General features: G+C 44.4%; 3 protein-coding genes across 3 annotated transcripts in view; all 3 read right to left on the reverse strand.

Annotated features, from left to right (window-relative positions):
• Window positions 1–17,261, reverse strand: part of LOC149453355 (uncharacterized) — a 101,380-nt gene that overhangs the window by 34,404 nt on the left and 49,715 nt on the right. The window lies entirely within an intron of this gene.
• Window positions 6,615–11,648, reverse strand: LOC149453357 (uncharacterized). The gene is made up of 2 exons (XM_089688514.1): window positions 11,508–11,648; window positions 6,615–9,315 (listed from the first exon to the last, which is right to left on the reverse strand). Exons 1-2 carry the CDS (start codon window positions 11,569–11,571, stop codon window positions 8,198–8,200), a joined length of 1,182 nt encoding a protein of 393 aa, XP_089544640.1. The 5' UTR covers window positions 11,572–11,648; the 3' UTR covers window positions 6,615–8,197.
• LOC149453358 (uncharacterized) lies at window positions 11,522–14,310 on the reverse strand. Its single transcript, XM_089688599.1, has 5 exons — window positions 14,175–14,310; window positions 12,419–12,606; window positions 12,247–12,303; window positions 11,763–12,075; window positions 11,522–11,655 (listed from the first exon to the last, which is right to left on the reverse strand). The coding sequence occupies exons 1-4, from the start codon at window positions 14,308–14,310 to the stop codon at window positions 11,875–11,877; spliced, it is 582 nt and encodes a 193-aa protein (XP_089544725.1). The 3' UTR covers window positions 11,522–11,655; window positions 11,763–11,874.

Here is a 17,261-nt window from a genome sequence, read left to right on the forward strand (position 1 = left end):
TTGCACACAAGGATGGGTTGGAAGCCGCAGAATACTATTTACGTACTTACAGCACTTTATCCTCTCCACATACAGATTTTATTTTGACTCTACTTAATTTTGCCATTAATAACAATTATTTCTGGTTCAACCAGAAATATTACCTTCAGACAAAGGGCGTAGCAATGGGGGCAAAATTTGCCCCCAGCCTCGCTAATCTGTTTATGGCACATTGGGAGGAGATGCTAATTTTTTCCAGGGAATGGCCTGAACTCGCTTTCTATAGACGCTACATTGATGACGTCTTTCTTCTCTGGAATGGGGAAGAACAATCTTTAATCAATTTTTTTACCACCCTTAACCTTAATGACCTCAATATTGAGTTGTCCTATAGTTATAGCACAAAGGAAATAAGTTTTCTTGACCTAACATTGATCAATTATCAAGGTGGAATAGTGACAAAAACATTCTTTAAAAAGACAGACCGTAATGGTTACATACCCAAGAACAGCTGCCATCACCCCAGATGGTTGGCTAACATTCCTAAAGGGCAGTTCATTCGGTTACGTAGGAACTGTACTGATCTAGAAACATTTCAAGAACAATCCGTAATATTAAAAAATCGATTTTTAGAAAAAGGGTATGAAGAAAAAATTCTGGAGAATACTATTGACTCTGTAGCTCAGCTAAATAGGAACGACCTCCTTATTGATAAACAGAGGCCTAAGAAAAGCCATGTATGTCCGTTTGTTACGACATTTTCGAGACAATATAAAGAAATTAACCATATCATTTATAAGAATTGGAAGGTTCTAAAAGCCGACCCTGTACTCGCTAATATATTACCAGAAAAACCAGAGATTGTTTTTCGGAGGGCAACTAACCTACGCCACTATCTTGCACCAAACGTAATAGACCCTCCCAAAGAGATCTCCTTGTTTAACGATCTAAATGGCTACCATCCATGTAATAAATGTATAGCTTGTAGATGTGATAACACAAGAAAACGCAAACAAACCACCTTTATGTCACACGTAACGGGTAACGCCTATAACATTAACAAATTCATTACTTGTAATAGTAAATTTGTTGTTTATTTGCTCGAATGCCCGTGCAAATTGCAGTACATTGGACGTACCACCAGGAGATTAAGGGACAGGTTGCGGGAACATGTCAACAATATTAAACGGGGATACAGAGAGCATTCGGTTACGAATCATTTTAGGAGGTTTCATAAGAAAGACCCCACCTCACTTAAATTTACAGGTATAGATTTAATCAAACCCCATTGGAGAGGAATGAACAAAAAAAGATCTGTGTCACAATTAGAAATGAAATGGATATACAAGCTCCATTCTTTACAACCCAAGGGACTCAACATAGAGGTAGACATTAATTGTTTTATTGAAAACAGTTAATTGGGGTATTATTTACATATTCATTTGTCCTTATTACCCGTCCTCTGTTGTTCTATATGATGAACTATCTCTGTTTATAAGTCCTTTTACTTTAGGGTTATGTCATTTTATTTTTGTTTTACATCTTTTTATTATTTTATACTTTCATTTTACATATGTGTATATGGGTTTTCATACATATATTTATTTTTAAGATATTTACAGTTCTATATATTTTTTACCTTCATCTATGGTCTTTATATTATTTAGAAACTGGACACTTCATTTTTGTCTCTGTGAGGTACCTCACATCTGTATGTTAAGATTCTATAATATTTTTACATTCACGCGGGCCATATGATATTACATCACCTCTATTTGGAATGTTAAGCCGACTCTGAGTTGGCCGGTATATATTATTCGGTTCTTTGCTGATGTTATTATCGTTTTTGATTCTATTATGTCTGTTTGGATTAGCACATGCGCAGTAAATTTAGCTATTTTTGTTATGTAGCACAGATTATTTCCCATAACTCCTTCTTTAGGGGCTTATCATTAAGCTATTACTCATACCATTCCAGTACTCTTGCTGGGGTATAGTCATTTTCCTAGTATAAATATCTTTATCCATTCTCTGCTCAAGGGCGTTATATTCTTCGCCCTATGTAGTTTTAGCACATTACAGTATATACAGACAGTTTGCCTGTATTATTTACCCGGGGAGACCAAGGGAAAATGGCGCGCGTCTATTCGCGCATGCGCAGTTCGTTCTGCATGTCCCGTCAGGCTACATTTTATTGCGCATGTGCGCACTTCCGCTTAAATACGAGTGACGAACGGCATGGCGTGTTTGGCAACCCCCCTCTGAAGACGTGCTGGAGCACGACACGCGTAAGGAGGAGCCATAACACGCCGTGAAGTCACGCCGTCAGAGCAACGCGGAGCTCTGGCGGCCATCTTATTATCCCAGACGGTTAGTTGTGCACTAATAACTGTCTGCAACGTTTTATACCTAACCTCAATAAAACCTTATTTTATTGCAAAATACTACACTATGGGAGTATCTTTGTTACCCCCTGGGGGAGCACTCTAATTTGCAGACCTGCTCCTGGATACATCGGAGGGACCCAGACCAGATCCTTTAACGTCCAACACCAGGGGGACCCCTAAGTGGAGAGGATCATCAGCCTCATACACAGCTGAGGGAGGACCACCCAGTATCGGATGACACCTGGATCATTTATACACAAAGGCGCATATTTTATGCGGGTCTGGTGAGTGCGCATTGCTTTATCACTTTCGTGCACGGATACCTGAACCAAGTCACCTGAATACCTAAGTCACCTGCATACTTGAGCACCTAATCTCTGTCACCTAATTGAGGAGGACTTTTTATTGATCGAACTGATTGAATACATGTCATTACCTATATATGTCTAGCGCTGCACTTTATTTTATGTTTAGTGTCCCATCATTGGTGTCAGTGGGAGGAATAGTGCCCCATCATTGGTATCAGTGGGAGGAATAGTGCCCCATCATTGGTATCAGTGGGAGGAGGAATAGTGCCCCGTCATAGGTGTCAGTGGGAGGAGGAATAGTGCCCCGTCATTGGTGTCAGTGGGGGGAGGAATAGTGCCTCGTCATAGGTGTCAGTGGGGGGAGGAATAGTGCCCCGTCATAGGTGTCAGTGGGGGGAATAGTGCCCCGTCATTGGTGTCAGTGGGAGGAATAGTGCCCCGTCATTGGTGTCAGTGGGAGGAATAGTGCCTCCTCATTGGTATCAGTGGGAGGAATAGCGCCCCATCATTGGTATCAGTGGGAGGAATAGTGCCTCATCATCGGTATCAGTGGGAGGAATAGTGCCCCATCATAGGTGTCAGTGGGAGGAATAGTGCCCCCTTCATTGGTGTCAGTGGGAGGAATAGTGCCCCGTCATTGGTGTCAGTGGGAGGAATAGTGCCCCGTCATTGGTGTCAGTGGGAGGAATATTGCCCCGTCATTGGTGTCAGTGGGAGGAATATTGCCCCGTCATTGGTGTCAGTGGGAGGAATAGTGCCCCCTTCATTGGTGTCAGTGGGAGGACTAGTGCCCCATCATTGGTATCAGTGGGAGGAATAGTGCCCCATCATTGGTATCAGTGGGAGGAATAGTGCCCCGTCATTGGTGCCAGTGGGAGGAATAGTGCCCCCTTCATTGGTGTCAGTGGGAGGAATAGTGCCCCGTCATTGGTGTCAGTGGGAGGAATAGTGCCCCGTCATTGGTGTCAGTGGGAGGAATAGTGCCCCGTCATTGGTATCAGTGGGAGGAATAGTGCCCCGTCATTGGTGTCAGTGGGAGGAATAGTGCCCCCTTCATTGGTGTCAGTGGGAGGAATAGTGCCCCGTCATTGGTGTCAGTGGGAGGAATATTGCCCCGTCATTGGTGTCAGTGGGAGGAATAGTGCCCCGTCATTGGTGTCAGTGGGAGGAATAGTGCCGCGTCATTGGTGTCAGTGGGAGGAATAGTGCCCCGTCATTGGTATCAGTGGGAGGAATAGTGCCGCGTCATTGGTGTCAGTGGGAGGAATAGTGCCCCGTCATTGGTGTCAGTGGGAGGAATAGTGCCCCGTCATTGGTGTCAGTGGGAGGAATAGTGCCCCGTCATTGGTATCAGTGGTAGGAATAGTGCCCCGTCATTGGTGTCAGTGGGAGGAATAGTGCCTCGTCATTGGTGTCAGTGGGAGGAATAGTGCCCCATCATTGGTATCAGTGGGAGGAGGAATAGTGCCCCATCATTGGTATCAGTGGGAGGAGGATTAGTGCCCCATCATTGGTATCAGTGGGAGGAGGAATAGTGCCCCATCATTGGTGTCAGTGGGAGGAATAGTGCCCCATCATTGGTGTCAGTGTGAGGAATAGTGTCCCATCATTGGTGTCAGTGGGAGGAATAGTGCCCCATCATTGGTATCAGTGGGAGGAATAGTGCCCCATCATTGGTATCAGTGGGAGGAGGAATAGTGCCCCGTCATAGGTGTCAGTGGGAGGAGGAATAGTGCCCTGTCATTGGTGTCAGTGGGGGGAGGAATAGTGCCTCGTCATAGGTGTCAGTGGGGGGAGGAATAGTGCCCCGTCATAGGTGTCAGTGGGGGGAATAGTGCCCCGTCATTGGTGTCAGTGGGAGGAATAGTGCCCCGTCATTGGTGTCAGTGGGAGGAATAGTGCCCCGTCATTGGTGTCAGTGGGAGGAATAGTGCCTCCTCATTGGTATCAGTGGGAGGAATAGCGCCCCATCATTGGTATCAGTGGGAGGAATAGTGCCTCATCATCGGTATCAGTGGGAGGAATAGTGCCCCATCATAGGTGTCAGTGGGGGGAATAGTGCCCCATCATTGGTGTCAGTGGGGGGAATAGTGCCCCATCATTGGTGTCAGTGGGGGGAGGAATAGTGCCCCATCCTTGGTGTCAGTGGGGGGAGGAATAGTGCCCCATCATAGGTGTCAGTGGGGGGAATAGTGCCCCATCATTGGTGTCAGTGGGGGGAGGAATAGTGCCCCATCATTGGTGTCAGTGGGGGGAGGAATAGTGCCCCATCCTTGGTGTCAGTGGGGGGAGGAATAGTGCCCCATCCTTGGTATCAGTGGGAGGAGGATTAGTGCCCCATCATTGGTATCAGTGGGAGGAGGAATAGTGCCCCATCATTGGTATCAGTGGGAGGAATAGTGCCCCATCATTGGTGTCAGTGTGAGGAATAGTGTCCCATCATTGGTGTCAGTGGGAGGAATAGTGCCCCATCATTGGTATCAGTGGGAGGAATAGTGCCCCATCATTGGTATCAGTGGGAGGAGGAATAGTGCCCCGTCATAGGTGTCAGTGGGAGGAGGAATAGTGCCCCGTCATTGGTGTCAGTGGGGGGAGGAATAGTGCCCCGTCATAGATGTCAGTGGGGGGAATAGTGCCCCGTCATTGGTGTCAGTGGGAGGAATAGTGCCCCGTCATTGGTGTCAGTGGGAGGAATAGTGCCCCGTCATTGGTGTCAGTGGGAGGAATAGTGCCCCATCATTGGTATCAGTGGGAGGAATAGTGCCTCATCATCGGTATCAGTGGGAGGAATAGTGCCCCATCATAGGTGTCAGTGGGAGGAGGAATAGTGCCCCATCATAGGTGTCAGTGGGGGGAATAGTGCCCCATCATTGGTGTCAGTGGGGGGAGGAATAGTGCCCCATCATTGGTGTCAGTGGGGGGAGGAATAGTGCCCCATCCTTGGTGTCAGTGGGGGGAGGAATAGTGCCCCATCCTTGGTGTCAGTGGGGGGAGGAATAGTGCCCCATCCTTGGTGTCAGTGGGGGGAGGAATTGTGCTCCATCCTTGGTGTCAGTGGGGGGAGGAATTGTGCCCCATCGTTGGTGTCAGTGGGGGGAGAAATTGTGCCCCATCGTTGGTGTCAGTGGGGGGAGGAATTGTGCCCCATCGTTGGTGTCAGTGGGGGGAGGAATCGTGCCCCATCCTTGGTGTCAGTGAGGGAGGAATAGTGCCTCATTGTTGGTGTCAGTGGAGGGAGGAATAGTGCCCCATCGTTGGTGTCATTTGGGGGAGGAATCGTGCCTCATTGTTGGTGTCAGTGGGGGGAGGAATAGTGCCCCATCGTTGGTGTCAGTGGGAGGAATAGTGCCCCATCATTGGTGTCAGTGGGAGGAATAGTGCCCCATCATTGGTGTCAGTGGGAGGAATAGTGCCCCATCATTGGTATTATTGACACCAATGATGGGGCACTATTCCCACTGACACCAGTGATACTTACCTTGCAGACCCCTGCTCCAGCCTGGGCTCGCTCGCTCCCTCCCTCTCCCATGGTACCGACACTTACCTGTCAGCTGTCTTCCTTCTCCGGCCGCTCTCCTCCTCTTCGCTCGCTCGATCTTCGCGGTGCCGCTCGGCCCCTCCTCTCCCTCCTCTCCAAGCTCCACCTCCTTGCCGGTGATTGGCCGCCTGTGTGCCTGAGCTACAGTGCCGGCGGCCAATCACAGGCGAGGATTGATCTCGAGGTGTGTCCAGATGACAGGGGCGGCATGTCATCCCGCCCACACCTGGAGATGGCGGTGGCGGCGGCGGCGAGGAGCGGTGTCTCGGTTCCTAAGACCATCGGAAATATGTGTTTTCCGATGGTCTTAGGCGACCCCTGTGGAAGCGTCGTTCGACCCCCAAAGGGGTCGCGACCCCCAGGTTGAGAACCGCTGCCCTACGTGATAGCATATGAGTGACAGGTCCCTTTGTAGGGTGAGAGGGGATGGAGGGCAGTGTGTAAGGAGGGGGCAGGAGAGGAGCAGTGTATACAGTGAGGGAGCAGTGTATACAGAGAGGCTCCCTCACCGGCTGTCACTATAGGTTGGTGCCGATTTTTAAATGCAATTGCCAGCTTTTTTTTTTCTTCACTATAGCTCACAGAATTAGCTGTCACTTTCCCCGGAGCTAAAGGAAACTTTGTTTCTTTTATCTCAGGAAAGAAACTAAAAGGAAACTTTGTTTCTTTTATCTTGAGAAAGAAGCTAAAAGAAAACTTTGTTTCTTTTATCTCGGGAAAGAAACTAATAAGGAAACCTTGTTCTTTTATCTCGGGAAAGAAACTAAAAGGAAACTTTGTTTCTTTTTTCTCGGGAAAGAAACTCAAAGGAAACTTTGTTTCATTTATCTCGGGAAAGAAATGAAAAGGAAACTTTGTTTCTTTTATCTCGGGGAAGAAACGAAAAAGGAAACTTTGTTTCTTTTATCTCGGGAAAGAAACTAAAAAGGAAAATTTGTTTTTTTTATCTCAGGAAAGAAACTAAAAGGAAACCTTGTTTTTTTTTATCTCGGGAAAGAAACTTTGTTTCTATTATCTCGGGAAAGAATCTAAAAGGAAATGTTGTTTCTTTTATCTCGGGAAAGAATCTAAAAGGAAATATTGTTTTTTGTATCTATGGAAAGAAACTAAAAGGAAACTTTTTTTTTTATCTCCGGAAAGAAACTAAAAGAAAACTTTGTTTCTTTTATCTTGGAAAAAAATCTAAAAGGAAACGTTGTTTCTTTTATCTCAGGAAAGAAACGAAGGAAACGTTGTTTCTTTTATCTCAGGAAAGAAACTAAGGAAACTCTGTTTCTTTTATCTCGGGAAAGAAACTAAAAGGGAACTTTGTTTCTTGTATCTATTACATTTAAAAAACGGCACCGACAGTCACTGTATACACTGCTCCTCTCCTGCATTTCTCCGCCCCCCCCCCCCCCCCACACCTGCAGTACACCACAGAATTCCGATAGGGCTATCTTTGGTCGATAAGTTTCGGTGAATCCCTATCTGAAACTATCAAATCCTTCTGATTCAAATCCGGCTGCTTCGATCATATATCGAATATGTAGCAACCTTTTGGAAAAACTGCAGTGTTTTCCACCTGGCCCTAGGAATATACAGAACGAATGCCGAAGAAACGAAACGCGTTCCGAAAACATAAGGAATACGACGAATGGAAACTCTTCAATGGGCGAAGGCATCCGAATCTAAACTGAACTTCCCGGCGCGGACATGTCTACCTATTACCATTCCATGGGTTTTCGGTCAGAGGTGCGAGGGAAGCCCGCTCAACACTTTGGCCCCTGACCCGCTATACCTAATATTATACATCACACACCTCCCAAAAAAAACAAATAACAAAAAACTAAATCGAATATAGAAAAGACGATTTTTCTGTGTGAATCTTCTGGTTCTGATTTCTTGTAGCTAAAACATTTTAAAAATGAGTAGAGATAAGAAAGAGCTCTCTTGTGTTTTTTTGCCACACTCCCCCCATATCAATCTATACTTTGAAAAGGCTGTTAGCCCATGTGAATTCTCTGGTGTGGAACAAGTGCGCTTTTACGACTGAAACATTTCCCGCACACTGGACATGAAAAAGGACGCTCACCGGTGTGACTTCTCTGGTGTCTCAGAAGTTTGTCTTTCTGAATGAAACATTTCCCACACTCTGAACAGGAATAAGGACGCTCGCCTGTGTGAATTCTGTTGTGTATAAGAAGTCTGTCTCTCTGAGTGAAACCTTTTCCGCACTCTGAACACAGATAAGGTCGCTCGCCCGTGTGAATCATCCGGTGTTTGAGAAGGTTTCCTTTCTGATTGAAAGATTTCCCGCACTCCGGACATGAATAAAGGCGCTCGCCTGTGTGACTTCTTTGGTGTTCCAGTAGGTTTCTTTTGTGAACGAAACATTTCCCGCACTCGGAACATGAATAAGGATGCTCACCCGTGTGAATCCTTTGGTGTTTAAGAAGGTCTCCTTTCTGAATGAAACTTTTACCGCACACTAAGCATGAATGGAGACGCTCATCTGTGTGACATCTCTGATGTATAAGAAAGTTTCCTTTCTCAGTGAAGCATTTCCCGCACTCTGAACAAGAATAGGGGCGCACTCCTGTGTGACATCTTTGATGTTTAAGAAGGTCTCCCTTCTGAATGAAACCTTTACCACACTCTGAACACGAATAAGGACGCTCGCCTGTGTGAATTCTCTGGTGCCTAACAAGACTTGCTTTCACAGTGAAACATCTCCCGCACTCTGAACATGAGAAAGGACGTTCACTTGTGTGACTTCTCTGGTGTCTAAGAAACGACCTGTTGTTTGTGAAAGATTTCCCACACACTGTACATGACAATGAACTTTCTCCTGTGTGAGCTCCTTCATGGTTTAAAGAAGATTCATTGAGATGAGACGGATCTGTTGCTGTGTCTGTACTGTGAGATCCCAGATGTACATCCGGAGTATTAGTATGTGATCTATCAGAAGATCCTTCAGGATCAGAGGGATCCATTGGTCTCTCCAAGTGATGAGGTCTCCGAAATATTTCTGTGTCAGGATTTTCTCCTGGAGGACATTGTGTGGTGGCATCCTCATCTGCTTTATATTCTGAAGATCCGTTATTCCAGACATAGAGTCCACCTGTTGGAAATCAACGTTTCCATGTTAGAGGAATTCTTCCTTCAGAAGTCATATACAGGATGTTGGTCTAAAGCTCTACAGTATCTCAGAGCTCCGGCATGGAATTGGGGCAATCAGAACAGAAAATATGAATACAAACCAGACAAAGGATACAAAACACCCAAATCACACTGGTAACATTCAACATTGATGACATTGCTACTGTGAGAATGGAGATGGACCTTCCTCCACCTTTCTTGGACAACATACTGAAGAACGAAGATGGACCTTTCATATGGTGTGCAACAGTGATGGATGATTTGCTAGATACAACTTCCCACACGTCACATCTCCTGACACCCCAAAGGGCAGCCCATATGGTGTCCAGTATCTCCTCATTTGTTGGGAACATGATGATATATTGAAGAATGAAGATAGACCTTTCAATGGTGTCCAGTATCTCCTCCTCATTTGTTGGGAACATGACGTTCTATTGAGGAATGGAGATGGACCTTTCATATGGTGTCCAGTATCTCATCCTCATTTGTTGGGAACATGACGTTATATTGAGGAATGGAGATGGACCTTTCATATGGTGTCCAGTATCTCGTCCTCATTTGTTGGGAACATGACGTTATATTGAGGAATGGAGATGGACCTTTCATATGGTGTCCAGTATCTCCTCCTTATTTGTTGGGAACATGACGTTATATTGAGGAATGGAGATGGACCTTTCAATGGTGTCCAGTATCTCCTCCTCATTTGTTGGGAACATGACGTTATATTGAGGAATGGAGATGGACCTTTCATATGGTGTCCAGTATCTCCTCCTCATTTGTTGGGAACATGACATAATATTGAGGAATGGAGATGGACCTTCCATATGGTGTCCAGTATCTCCTCATTTGTTGGGAACATGACGTTATATTGAGGAATGGGGATGGACCTTCCATATGGTGTCCAGTATCTCCTCCTCATTTGTTGGGAACATGATGTTATATTGAGGAATGGAGATGAACCTTTCATATGGTGTCCAGTATCTCCTCCTCATTTGTTGGGAACATGAAGTTATATTGAGGAATGGAGATGGACCTTTCATATGGTGTCCAGTATCTCGTCCTCATTTGTTGGGAACATGACGTTATATTGAGGAATGGAGATGGACCTTTCATATGGTGTCCAGTATCTCCTCCTCATTTGTTGGGAACATGACGTTATATTGAGGAATGGAGATGGACCTTTCAATGGTGTCCAGTATCTCCTCCTCATTTGTTGGGAACATGACGTTATATTGAGGAATGGAGATGGACCTTTCATATGGTGTCCAGTATCTCCTCCTCATTTGTTGGGAACATGACATAATATTGAGGAATGGAGATGGACCTTCCATATGGTGTCCAGTATCTCCTCATTTGTTGGGAACATGACGTTATATTGAGGAATGGGGATGGACCTTCCATATGGTGTCCAGTATCTCCTCCTCATTTGTTGGGAACATGATGTTATATTGAGGAATGGAGATGAACCTTTCATATGGTGTCCAGTATCTCCTCCTCATTTGTTGGGAACATGAAGTTATATTGAGGAATGGAGATGGACCTTTCATATGGTGTCCAGTATCTCCTCCTCATTTGTTGGGAACATGAAGTTATATTGAGGAATGGAGATGGACCTTCCATATGGTGTCCAGTATCTCCTCATTTGTTGGGAACATGACGTTCTATTGAGGAATGGAGATGGACCTTTCATATGGTGTCCAGTATCTCCTCCTCATTTGTTGAGAACATGACGTTATATTGAGGAATGGAGATGGACCTTTCATATGGTGTCCAGTATCTCCTCCTCATTTGTTGAGAACATGACGTTATATTGAGAGATGGAGATGGACCTTTCATATGGTGTGCAGTATCTCCTCCTCATTTGTTGGGAACATGACGTTATATTGAGGAATGGAGATGGACCTTTCATATGGTGTCCAGTATCTCCTCATTTGTTGGGAACATGACGTTATATTGCGGAATGGAGATGGACCTTTCATATGGTGTCCAGTATCTCCTCCTCATTTGTTGGGAACATGACGTTATATTGAGGAATGGAGATGGACCTTCTACCCTTTTTATATGATCTCCACTTTGTCTTTATTTAAATACATATTTATTGAAAAAAAAAAATTTTTAAATGTAGCTTTTACACATTTAGTGTTTATGACTTACTTGTATCCATATGTAGAGAAGATTCCTCCGGTTTACTTTTCATAATCATCTCCCCCTCCTCCATAGACTGCTGATCTCCACTCACCAACCTCTCTTCTGCTTTCTCTTTAATTTCAACTTTAATGACTTTAATTTCTTCATCCTGAACCTAAAAATGATAAAATAAAATATATGAAAAAATTAGCTGCCAACAATAAAAGTTTAGAGATAAGAATGTTATCTCATAGTTTAGAATGAGTTCTATTGCCCCTCTACCTGGAAATGGTGAGCGATATTCTGACTTTCCCATGTAGAATTTCTGGAATAGAGAGGACCACCCATAGACCACTGATCTCTACTAACATACATGTGCTCCTCCACTTCAATTTCAACTTTTATGTCTTTCAGATCCTCCTTCTAAATACCAACAATGATAGTGGAGATGGTGAGGGATAGTGTGATCTTCCTGTGCGGAATCCCAGGAATAGAGAGGATGGGGACATCTCTCTGGTGTGTTTCTGTTACTGGATCCAATAAACATCTGTTCTTCCTCTTTAATTTTAACTTTGAGGTCTTTTGGTTCCTCAACCTAAACCACAAAGATGACGGAACAGAATTGTAGAGAACAAACGATTACATAGCAGAATGACATATCATAGAGTTTAGAATACATTTTAAGGTCCACAAGCTCAGCCCCAACTCCCTGATCTTGGTGAGGGATAGAGTGATTTTTCTCAGTAGACTGCTGAGCTCCACTCACCAACTTCTCTGCTTCTTCCTCTTTAATCTCAGCTTTGATGTCTTTCAGTTCTTCACTCTAAACACCAAAGATGATAATAAACATTTGTAAAAAGGAACAAGAGGTTGAATACAAGAATGTCATCTCATGGGTTAGAATTCTGTTTGAGCTCAAATTGCTCAGTCCCATCTACCTGATGGTGAGGGATGGTGTGACCTTCCTGTGTGGAATACAGAGGATGGGGACATCCTTCTGGTGGGTTCTCATTACTGGATCCATCTACATGATGATGGTGAGGGATGGTGTGATCTTCCTTTGTGGAATTTCGAGAATACAAAGGACGGGGACATCTCTCTGGTAGGTTCCCATAACTGGATCCATCTGTAGGAAACACACACACTGACTGAATCCATTGTTTCTATGTGTTTATCAGATGATGGGGGATCTAGGTGGACCCTCCGTACTGCTCTCTCCTTTCCAATAAAGTCTCCTCTTACCCGGTGATGTGAGGGGTGGCTGATTGTCCATCATGACGTCCTTGTAGAGGTCCTTGTGTCCTTCTAAATACTCCCACTCCTCCATGGAGAAATAGACAGTGACATCCTGACACCTTATAGGAACCTGACACACACAATGATACAGTCACCATCCAGACACATCCCTTGGATAAAGTAAATTTTTGTTTATTAAAATCTTGCAAACAAAAAACATCATAAAAATCATATTTACATATATACAGAATAAAATATATATAATTAAACAAAACCAGCTTACTTCAGCAAAACAATAACAAATTTTGACCGTCACCTAAACACCCCCTCAGGCTAAGAAACGATGAAAACATTCATCCCATACATTGATCCCATGCATGCAGCCTTTCTTCAAAATTCTGATGTTACAAAATCTAGGGGACGTGAAAGGACAGAAAGAGAAGCCACGCCCCCAGAGACTGACAGATAGCAGCTACGGGGACCTGACATTCCTCCACACCTTTGTCCAGGCTCCCGGCCGCCACCTGTCCTTCTCAAGACCCCGAATCTTCCCAACCTCACCCAGAATGTTGTTCACCACCACCTCGACAGGAAGGACTTTTTTGCAAATGGAAACCTGACACCGTGCATTCCACGTGTAGGAACGGACTACTAAGCTAACTAGAAAAAGTGTCTCAAAATCAAAGTCCCGGTGAGTCTGAAAGGCTCCGTAAGACCACTCCGCATAACTTATGCGGGAAAGGAAAGGGACGGTTGGATAAATGGTTCTATATTTAGGATGTATCCGGTCTATAAACCAGAGGCTCTGGATGGACGGTTGGATAAATGGTTCTATATTTAGGATGTATCCGGTCTATAAACCAGAGGCTCTGGATGGACGGTTGGATAAATGGTTCTATATTTAGGACGTATCCGGTCTATAAACCAGAGGCTCCGGATGGACGGTTGGATAAATGGTTCTATATTTAGGACGTATCCGGTCTATAAACCAGAGGCTCTGGATGGACGGTTGGATAAATGGCTCTATATTTAGGATGTATCCGGTCTATAAACCAGAGGCTCTGGATGGGCAGTTGGATAAATGGTTCTATATTCAGGACGTATCCGGTCTATAAACCAGAGGCTCTGGATGGACGGTTGGTGACCATGGAGGAAGAGGACGGACATGACGAGGGTTACTGGGTGTACAAAATAAGATCTTATCACATTGTCTGCTTCCAATTCCAGCAATGTCTCCTCTCTACTTCCTCCGGTCTCACATTTTACCTGGAACTACCGGTGTATTGTGACATCACATCCTGTCTTTATCTGACATCATTTCCTGTTTAGAACCTTACATCACTTCCTGTCTTGCATAGCATTCCTGGAGCTGTCCATACAGGCATTGTCTTTTTGTTCTTCACAAATGATTGAATTCCCCCATCCCCAGATTTTGTATTCTGAAAGCTCGAACAGTACCCATCTCCGAATGGAGGCAGCCGCTGTTCAGCCGGCAACTTTCCACCGGACTCCTTTGGTTTGGATGATGATGATGATCAGCGGGATCACCTCTTTGTGCTGAAGATAAAGCTGCTTTGTCTACATTGTTTTTCATACTTTGTTGTGTTCTTCATTTGTTGCACATATTATGCAAGTTAACCATTTGTCTGCCGGGGCCATTTTTTTTTTTTGCGCACCTAAAAAATCTGCATTTGTTGCTATAAAATACTTTAGACACTCAAGCGATGGTATATTTTCTGGAAGCCGAGACCCCGGAGAATAAAACAGAGGCGGTTGTCATTCATTTTGCAGTATACAGTATTTCACCAGCTATTTCATCAAACACATATTCTCAGGGAAAAAAATATACTAAAAATTACCCAAAAAATACCCAATTATTTGGTAGAATCTAAAAGACGGGATTGGGCGGAGTAAGTAGATACCCAACATGTGAAGACTTAAAATTAGAATTATTTCTTTCACTCTGTTGGTAGTGGTGATACCCCCCATGTGTGATGCAACATACACTATATTGCCCAAAGTATTGGCCCCGCCCTCCACATCATGGGATTCAGGCGTTCCAATCCCCTCCCAATCATGTGATTCAGGTGTTCCAATCCCCTCCATATCATGTGATTCAGGTGTTCCAATCCCCTGTCAATCATGATTCAGGTGTTCCCATCCCCTCCCAATCATGCAATTCAGGTGTTCCAATCCCTTCCAAATCATGCAATTCAGGTGTTCCAATCCCCTCCATATCGTGTGATTCAGGTGTTCCAATCCCCTCCAAATCATGCGATTCAGGTGTTCCAATCCCCTCCATATCATGTGATTCAGGTGTTCCAATCCCCTCCCAATCATGCGATTCAGATGTTCCAATCCCCTCCATGGACACAGGTGTATACAATCAAGCCCCTAGGCATGCAGACTGCTTCTACAAACATTGGTGAAAGAATGGGTCGCTCTCAGGAGCTCAGTGACTCCAAGCGTGGTCCCGTGATAGGTGGCCACCTGTGCAATAAGTCCATCCATCAGATAGGTGGAAGTGAAGGGGGAAGGTAAAAAATCATTCTAAATTATGAAATGGCAATCTTTTATGTAATCTCTTGCTCCTTTTTGTAAATGTATTCTGTCACTTTTGGTGTTTAGGGTGAAAAACTGAAAGACATCGAAGTTGGGGAGAAAAAAATAGAAGAAAAGATGTTTTTGGGAGAAAATCAGCAGATTGTGGAGAAATGTAGACTTTTTTATTCCTGGGATTCAACACCAGATCTCAGCATCCTTCACAATGTTCAGGTAGATGGTACTGAGAAACTCGAGCTCACAAAGTATTCTAAACTAGGAGATAACAGCTTCCTTGTGGGAGGCTCTTCCTGGTCACATAACTCTACCCAGCCAGCTGCAGTGATTGGCTTCCTGCCTTGGAACAGACAAGGGGGCGTGGCTACATGTTTCAGGGCTGCACTGCCCCTTTCTCAAGCCTACATTTCACACAGGTCCCAGCTTCCTTGTATGAGGTGCTTCCTGGTCATATTACTCTCCCAGCCATCGGCAGTGATTGGCTTCCTGGCATGGAACACACAAGGGGGCGTGGCTACATGTTTCAGGGAAATGCTGCCCCTTTCTCAAGCCAGCATTTCACAGAGGTCCCAACTTCCTTGTGGGAGGCTCCCTGGTCACATTACTCTACCCAGCCAGTGATTGGCTTCCTGGTCTGGAACAGACAAGGGGGCGTGGCTACATGTTTCTGGGCTACGCTGCCCCTTTCTCAAGCCTGCATTTCACAGAAGACCCAGCTTCCCTGTGTGAGGTGCTTCCTGGTCACATTACTCTCCCAGCCAACGGCAGTGATTGGCTTCCTGGCATGGAACAGAAAAGGGGGCGTGGCTACATGTTTCAGGGCTACACTGCCCCTTTCTCAAGCCTGAATTGCACAGAGGTCCCAGCTTCCTGGTTACTTTACTATACCTAGCCAGCAGTGGTGATTGGCTTCCTGCCTTGGAACAGACAAGAGGGCGTGGCTACATGTTTCAGGGCTACGCTGCCCCTTTCTCAAGCCTACATTTCACAGAAGACCCAGCTTCCCTGTGTGAGGTGCTTCCTTGTCACATTACTCTCCCAGCCAGCGGCAGTGATTGGCTTCCTGGCATGGAACAGACAAGGGGGCGTGGTTACATGTTTCAGGGCTGCACTGCCCCTTTCTCAAGCCTACATTTCACAGAGGTCTCAGCTTCCATGTGGGAGGCGCTTCATGGTTACTTTACTTGGTGAGTCAGCTTCCTGGTCACATTACTCTCCCAGCCAATGGCATAGACCAATGCCCACCCAGAGAATTTTGATGACAAGCGCAGCTTTCCTTACCCTCTCCTTACCCTCATTGCCATTTGTTTTTTATTTATTAAATGTTTTCTAATGCTACACTTTAGTCCGGCACACTCTGGTCTTTCTTCAGTCTCCTGAGATGCCGCAGCAACCATATGCCAGGATGAAAATGGAAAATGGAGTTGACCCCTTGCAGACTATGATGGCCATTATGATCTTTTTTTTTCGCATCCTTCTTTCTCCTTACGCACTGAACCTCCCTTTTGCATCATTTCTAAGCTTTTTACCTTTTTTCCCGGCAACCAATGTAAGGGCGCCTTTCTCCACTGACCACCGACATACGGAACAATCTTCACTGAGGGCCACCAATGTGAAGAAACATTTCTTTCCATTTATTATTCATTTTTATTTTAGTATTACAACGAACAACATTTTGGAGGAGCTGTGCTAAAAAAAAAAATGATTTGTCCTAGAAAACAGGCGCTCTGAATATTTGACTTAAATTATGCTTTAATCTATTCCAAAAAGTAAAAAAATAAATAAATATATATATATTTATTATGATGTAAAAAAATTTATATATATATATATATATATATATATATATAAAAATAATATGATGTACAAAAAAAAATAATATGATGTAAAAAAAAATATTTATTTTTTTTTCCAAAGTAAAAAAAAATATTTATATATACAGTATATAAATATTTATATTATGATGTAAAAAAAAAAAAAAAAAAA

This window comes from Staurois parvus, unplaced genomic scaffold (assembly GCF_062004578.1).
Source record: "Staurois parvus isolate SC_StPar_1 unplaced genomic scaffold, SC_StPar_1.0 ptg000449l, whole genome shotgun sequence".
Lineage (NCBI taxonomy): Eukaryota > Metazoa > Chordata > Amphibia > Anura > Ranidae > Staurois > Staurois parvus.